Source organism: Podarcis raffonei, chromosome 1, assembly GCF_027172205.1.
Source record: "Podarcis raffonei isolate rPodRaf1 chromosome 1, rPodRaf1.pri, whole genome shotgun sequence".
Classification (NCBI taxonomy): domain Eukaryota; kingdom Metazoa; phylum Chordata; class Lepidosauria; order Squamata; family Lacertidae; genus Podarcis; species Podarcis raffonei.
The window spans coordinates 120,348,323-120,355,913 of NC_070602.1; the positions used below are offsets into that span (position 1 = coordinate 120,348,323).

At 46.3% G+C, this 7,591-nt stretch overlaps 1 protein-coding gene across 4 annotated transcripts in view; it reads right to left on the reverse strand.

The window, feature by feature from the left end:
- HIBCH (3-hydroxyisobutyryl-CoA hydrolase) overlaps nucleotides 1-7,137 on the reverse strand; it is a 54,166-nt gene extending 47,029 nt beyond the window's left edge. The window contains exons 1-4 of one of the 4 annotated variants that reach the window (XM_053360336.1): nucleotides 7,088-7,137; nucleotides 4,064-4,106; nucleotides 2,981-3,121; nucleotides 303-387 (exon numbers count right to left, since the gene is read on the reverse strand). In XM_053360336.1, the coding sequence (XP_053216311.1) occupies nucleotides 303-387; nucleotides 2,981-3,121; nucleotides 4,064-4,106; nucleotides 7,088-7,122 (304 nt within the window). In that variant the 5' untranslated portion in view covers nucleotides 7,123-7,137. Of the gene's footprint in view, nucleotides 1-302; nucleotides 388-2,980; nucleotides 3,122-4,063; nucleotides 4,107-5,901; nucleotides 6,076-7,087 lie in introns of those variants that run through there. The other 3 variants (XM_053360344.1, XM_053360327.1, XM_053360351.1) reach the window with 3 other exon arrangements.
- Between the last annotated feature and the right edge of the window lie 454 nt (nucleotides 7,138-7,591).

The window sequence follows — 7,591 nt, forward strand, 5'->3', positions numbered from 1 at the left end:
GCAAACTTGGCTAACTTAATGCTCATCCCAACTCTAGATAATTTATGAACCTGTTAAAAAGCACAGGTCCAGCACTGATCCTCGAGAGACTCCATCCCTCCAATCCATTTATTTCTCTTCTCTTCTTCCCATTTCTGAACCAGTTCCTGGTCCATAACAGAACCTCCCCCTTATCTCATGACAGCTAAGCTTACCCAGGTGTCTTTGCTGAGGGACATCATCAAAAAGCTTTTGAAAGTTTAAGTACTAAATGACAACTGAAACTTCTGAAATCTCAACTTTTTGAATACTCAAAACCTTACCTCTGATATCGCCTCCTGCACAGAAAGCTTTGTCTCCAGCTCCCTTTATTATTATTAAAAAGGTGTCAGGGTCCTTCTCCCATTTCTACAAAAGATAAAACATGTTGGATGTGGGCTCTGCTAACAGAAATGAACCAGGCTAAGGAAATATAGCAAGGTTGGGAACAGTTCAGCGTTTCTATCTCACTGGCTGCTTCTACACTGGAAGCTGCTTCTACCCTCTTTATATCTGTATGGTAGCAATACATATGGGGGACGGGGGACGGGACACAAGGCATCATATAGTTTCACCCTAATTTCCTTGGGCCAAAGCCACGTGCTTTACGAGGCTCCATCCCACCTCTCTCTTCTTGAACATAGAACAGCCACCTTTGACCCATTCCCTTGTTCAGAGCAAAGTCAGCACTAAAAGGGGTGTGGGGAGAACCCCAACAGCTCTCTAGCATATGCTTTGCCTCTTCCTCCTTTCGTTTTTTTTTCGTTTTTCAAAAATGTTTATTAAGATTTTACAAAACATATACCACATATAACAAAACAAGAACATCAACAACAAACAAAAAATACACACTTAACAAGAAAAAGAAAAGAAGGGAAAAAAAGAAAAATTCCACTTTTTAAATTTCAAAAATCCATATCCCTCTTTCCTGACCTCCCCACATCCCCCTTTTTTGTATTCCTCTTTATTCCGTCAAATTCAGCAAATTCTAACCCTTTTTCCAAACTCGTTTATAATTATATATTTCCAGTTATTATGTCTCTAATTTCCCTTATCATGAACCCTTACACCACCTTATATATTTTGACATAATATTATTCTAGTCATAAAGGTAAAGGTACCCCTGCCCGTACGGGCCAGTCTTGACAGACTCTGGGGTTGTGCGCCCATCTCACTTAAGAGGCCAGGGGCCAGCGCTGTCCGGAGACACTTCCGGGTCACGTGGCCAGCGTGACAAAGCTGCATCTGGCGAGCCAGCGCAGCACACGGAAACGCCGTTTACCTTCCCGCCAGTAAGCGGTCCCTATTTATCTACTTGCACCTGGGGGTGCTTTCGAACTGCTAGGTTGGCAGGCGCTGGGACCGAGCAACGGGAGCGCACCCCGCCGCGGGGATTCGAACCGCCGACCTTTCGATTGGCAAGCCCTAGGCACTGAGGCTTTTACCCACAGCGCCACCCGCGTCCCTATTCTAGTCATACCCCCTCCTTATTAAAATTCCTCTTTTCATAACTCTTTTAACCATATCCCAAATGCCATGTTGCCTTCACATCCCACATCATTTTAACACTCAAACATTTTACAATATTTTTGTAGATAGTTCTTAAACTTTTTCCAATCCTCTTCCATCAATTCTTCTCCCTGGTCACGGATTCTGCCAGTCATTTCTGCCATCTCCATGTAGTCAATCACTTGCATCTGCCACTCTTCCATGGTGGGTAAATCTTGTGTCTTCCAATACTTGGCGAGAAGTATTCTTGCTGCTGTTGTTGCGTACATAAAAAATGTTCTGTCTTTCTTTGACACCAATTGGCCGACTATGCCCAAAATGAAGGCCTCTGGTTTCTTAGGAAAGGTAAATTTAAATACCTTCTTGCCTCTTCCTCCTTTCGATACAGATGGCAGCAATGCCACACCTTCGGGATGAATCTCAGCAACCTGACGAAACCCTGAATCCACATGCACTGCACTCTCTCCTACTGAGCCATGGCTGAACCAGGTGATAGACTAGAAGTCCAGGAGAGCGATAAAAGGCCCTGGCTTCTTAGGATCCCAGTGAAGTTTGTTTATTTGATTTATAGCCTGCCCTTCCTCCAGAGGAAGTCCGGGGAAGCCACATCTCATCTCCCCTTGCCTAACTTAAGGAAAGCTGCAAAGCCAAGCAAACCCCCAGCCAGCCTGAGCCTTTTCCTATAATGTTGACTCTGCAGATGGCAAGGGGAAATATCCATTCCCACCACTTCCCACCTTGCACAGGAATCCCCCTTGAGACATTTCCTTTTTCCAGAGGGAGCGGTCACACTCATTCTTCTCCCTCCCTTGAAGCAATATTCACTTGTTTTCAGTACTGCCTTTCTTGGCCCTGCTTCCAGGCTTCCCCCTCCCCTTCCTACTACTCTGCCATTTAAATAGGGATTTCTGTTTGGCTGTGGGACACCACAGGGTACGGTTGCTGCCACTAAGACCACCAGTATACTTCTGTAAATATAGCGAAGATGAACATGGTGTGTGTGTCTCAGTACTGCCTGTTACTTATTCAGTGAGCGCAGATAAAATCCACTACCAGTAACAGCATTTCTGCTGTTTTCATTTTCAGGTCCTTCCCCACTCCCCAGTACATCCCCAATTAAATCAGAAGGATGGCCATAAAATTAATCTGATTACTGGTTCATCCAGAGCCCTTGGCTTGGTTTGCACATGAATGCTCATTGCCAAATGAATGCATGGTCAAGACATGGATTTTGTTAGTGAATGAGCCATCACAGATCATACGTTGCATACAGAACTTTTGCACCACCTCAAACCCAATGGTTTTCAACAGAGGCAGTTCACACATTCAGCTGCTGAAGTGTAGAAAAAAAGTGATGGGCTATAGCCGCTGCTCAAGGTGCTGCCCTTGAATGGTCTCCTCTGTCAATCCACACACTGTGCCCACAGCACTGATATAAAAGAAAATCACCAACCTTCAGTTGTGGATACATCTGTCGAATCATGGATATATTTAATGCATTCAGAGCCTTGGGTCTGTTCATGGTTATAACACCAGCACACCCCTTTTTTTCCAAGAGAACCTCAGAGGAAGAAGCTGCCGTCTTGGACATACTCTGCATATTTGAAACAAGAACAAACAAAACAAAAATCAAGGGACTCAGCCACATTAGTCAAAAAACATTTTGAATGTGTTAGAAACATGCAACACCAGATGGCGCCAAAGAACAAAAAACAATCGATGTGATTTTTACATAGCGGGTTTTTTTATTTTGTTACAATTTAATTTCTGACTTATTTATAGCGGGGGGAGGGTTCCTGTGTGTAGATCCACCCAAGGTTGTTAACAAGCTGCTAATTTGCAAGTTGGTTCCAGCATGCAAATTCTTTAGAGCAGGGGAGGAAAAACTGGCTCTCCAGATGTTACTACTACTCCCGTTCTATATGGCCATTTTGGCTGGAGCTGATGGGAGCTGGAATCCAAAAGCGTCTAGTTTTCATGCAGAAGGTCCAAGGTTCAATCCCGGGTACCACCAGCTGGGACGGACTCCCTGACTGAAACGCAGAGAGCCACTGCAAGATAATGCGGAGCTCGATGGACCAATAGTTTGGCTTGGTATAAGGTAGCTTCTATGTTCCTATCTAGCAAACTACTTTAGGCTCATGTATGAGCTTATGCACGCCCACAAGTGCTTGTCTCCTGCCTCTCCCCCATGTGAACAGTATACACGAAGCCCACAACTTATGCATATTTGACTTGTGTGCATTCAGCTTTATGCGCTTGGCAAAATAATTTTTTAAACATTAAAAAGGGGGTGGGCAATTCCACCAGCCATTATACCCAATGTGATTTTGGCTTTAGCTGAGATCCCCGGAACATAAGTTGTGGGCTTGTTGTATCATAAATTGCCTTTGAAACTTGTGTTTTTGTCTTCTGGAGAGGTTGTTGGAGGAGCACAATTCAAAAGCCCCCATGGGCTTGCTGAAAACAGTTTACATATTGAACATTACGAAACCCACATTAGCCTCCCCAACCAGAAGGAGACCTCCACACTTACCAAATGTTCTACAATGACCTGTAGCCTGTTGAATGGCTTCAATCTGAAACAATAAAATCAAGTTCAGCCATATCTTCTGCCACAGCCTATGTAAAAATGTCAAGCAAATCAAGCACATGCTTTTGTCAGCCACACCTACACTATACATTTAAAGCAGAAACAGCAGGGGAAAAACTTTCTTGAGTAGTTTATGAATCGACCCAGGGAACTCTGGGAATTGTAGGCTTGTGCAGGGAGTTCTCCATATTTATTAACATGGGTCCCCCCCGCCATCTATTTTATATTGTGTTCTAAGTGCCAGACAGAAGCTTTTCTCTTCAACCAGGTGTTGGCTGATTAACATTATATGGCTTTTAAAATGTGTTTGTGGGATAGGGGCTATTGGTTTGTTTTTGTTTTATTATGTATGTTGTATTTTGATGTTGAGAACTGTCCTGTGATCTTCGGATGAAGGGTGGGATACTGAATGAACAAACGAATAAGCATCATTCACTTGCAAACTTTAGGACAAATGGACCAGCTTTCTGGAAAAAAATACATCTTCCCTACATTACCTTTCCTATGTTGTGCTTTTGGTACACCTTAACATAAACACAAACATGTCCAAAAATTAAATTTGAAATGATTTTCAGCCAAGAAGGAAGCATTCCACATAGCAGGATAAGCCTTCCTGAACTCCAAACTTTTTTCTTCTCACAGGGCTCATTTAGCTACTTGGTCCCTCTTTAAAGCCCAAACTTTAAATTCAGCCAATGAGCTGAGCTGACATTGCCCTTGACCTTGGATCACCTTAATATGACCTTAACATGCAGCAATGGGACACTTGCTGGAACCCACAGGGAGAGCAAGTACCTGTTGCCGCACACACACCTGTCGAAAAACAAAGGGCATGAACCACATTTTTTCATTTAAAAAGAGATTTTGTTCCTGAATCTTGGCAGCCCAAAGCACCTGTTCCCGTCTTCCATAAGTTTCCTTCTCCGCTTTCGTGACCTAGAAAAGAGTTTCTGCTCTTAACACTGTCCATTCCCCTCTGGGGCATTCATGGTCAGAAGCACTGTTGGGAGGCACTCCTTATGGCTGAAAGGGCAATTGTAAACCCACTGAACCTCTTGGGCTTGCCGATCAGAAGGTCGGCGGTTCGAATCCACACAATGGAGTGAGCTCCTGTTGCTCTGTCCCAGCTCCTGCCAAGCTAGCAGTTTGAAAGCACACCAGTACAAGTAGATAAATAGGTACTGCTGCAGCGGGAAGGTAAACGGCATTTCCGTGCGCTCTGGTTTCCATCACGGTGTCCCGTTGCGCCAGAAGCGGTTTAGTCATGCTGGCCACATGACTCGGAAAGCTGTCTGTGGACAAACACCGGTTCCCTCGACTTGAAAGCGGAGATCAGTGCCACACCCCATAGTCACCTTGGACTGGACTTAACCGTCCAGGGGTCCTTTACCTTTTATATTATTATTATTGTTATTATTTATTCAATCTGTATACTTCCCTTCATCCTAAGATCTCAGGGCGGTTCATGGAATAAAACCACAAAAATGCGTAGTAAAAACAAAGTATAAGAACAAAAGAAATAATACACACACACACACACTTCCCTCAAACACATTTAACAGGACTGTTAATAATCCAATGGCCTGGTTAAAGTTTATAACCTCATCCAGCACGATAATAGTAAGAGTGTTCAGCGAAAGCTACGCAGCGGAGGCCCCGCTACTCGGGAGTAAGCGCCCACTGCGTTCAAGGCTACTTCTGAGGAAAGGTAGGCGGGGCTGCGCTTCTCGACGCCGCTCTCGGCCCTCGCCCCACTCGCAGGGCCGCCGGCCTCGTCTAACCTGGGAAGCCTCCGCCTCAACACCGGAGCCACAGCCGGCAGCCCCATCCTGCCGCCGGCGCTCTCTCGCCCACTAACGCACGGCTTCGACGGGTATGAGGAGAGGAGGCCAGCAGGGCGCGAGGTGATGACATCACGTGGCTGCGCCGCTATGCACGCTCGCGCAGCTGACTCTTAGCGCGTCAACGGTTTGGAAAACTTTTCAGAGCACAGAGTTCGCGCGGCCTAGAGAGGCCGGGGAGTGGAAAGGAAGCAAGAGAACAAGTAAAAGGAAAGAGCCGCATCGCATAGCCGGGATGCGGCGTTTCCGAGTTCCCTTTGGCAACACAATCCTGACCGTGAGAGCTGCCCATAAGTATCAATGGGGGGAACCTTATGACGTAGCTGCGACTGGACAGCGGCAATGGGTCTTATTTTGCGCGATTTTTTATTTTTTTTAAGGCGTTAAATATTTTTGCAAGGGAGTTATGGCCGTGACCGCAGGAACGGTTTACGACAACCCTGCCGTGTAGTCCATACACTACAACCAAGTCCCATTGAACCCAGATGCGCGTAATAAGATTGCACGGGAAGCTCCACACAACAAGAACCCTTCAGTGTAGCCCAGTGCTGTTGCCTCCACGTTGCTGGGGACAAGCAGAGGCTCACGGCCGCCCTGCAATGGAGCCCACTGCTCACACTGCAGGTGGGATACAGAGGTTTGTTTGCGTTTCCAGCCAAGCCCACCCCACTCTCATTAGATTGCAGCAAAGGTTGATCTACATTGTCCACTCTTCAGTTGCCATTCCTGCACTGCAGGGGGTTGGACTAGATGGCCCTTGGGCAGGGGTAGGCAAACTAAGGCCCAGGGGCCGGATCAGGCCCAATCGCCTTCTCAATCCGGCCCGCGGACGGTCCGGGAATCAGCGTGTTTTTACATGAGTAGAATGTGTGCTTTTATTTAAAATGCATCTCTGGCTTATTTGTGGGGCATAGGAATTCGTTCATTCCCCCCCCCCCCAAAATATAATCCAGCCCACCACATGGTCTGAGGGACGGTGCACCGGCCCACGGCTGAAAAAAGGTTGCTGACCCCTGCCCTTGGGGATCCCTTCCGACTCCATGATTCTTCCCCGCCCTAATCCGCAGTAGTTCAGCTGCACGCATAAGTGTTATCCCTGAAACCGGAAAGTGGAACAATGCCTTACTTGTTGGGAAAGCGAGTAGAAACATTTTTCTCCATCACCTGCTTTCCCTTTCTCTATGACGTAGGAGGCCTCCTTGTTTCTTGGCATTAACGCCACCTGGAGGCCTCTCTGATAAACGACTGTCTCCCTTCTCCCCCCCTGATTCCCATCTCCGCCTCCCAGGACTCTCTGCCCTCCTGCCCCCCACCAGCCTCCAGAATTATAGACTTGGAAGGGATGCCAAGGGTCATCTAAGTCCAACCTTCTCAATAATGCAGTCCCCCATCCAGATTGAAACCAGACCAGACCCTGATTAGCTTTGCAAATGTGCTAGCGGTTTTCTTTGGGGGTGGGAGTGGGGGTTTATAAACTAGAATAATGTTATACAAATCAGTATACCAAGTTTTCTTGTGTCATTTGTATATCACAAAAATAGAAAAGAGGGGGAAGACTGGGGGGATGGTAAGTTGGGTGGGGTCGGGTGGTTATGCTTCTATTATTCTACTTAGTGAATGTGTGGGGTTT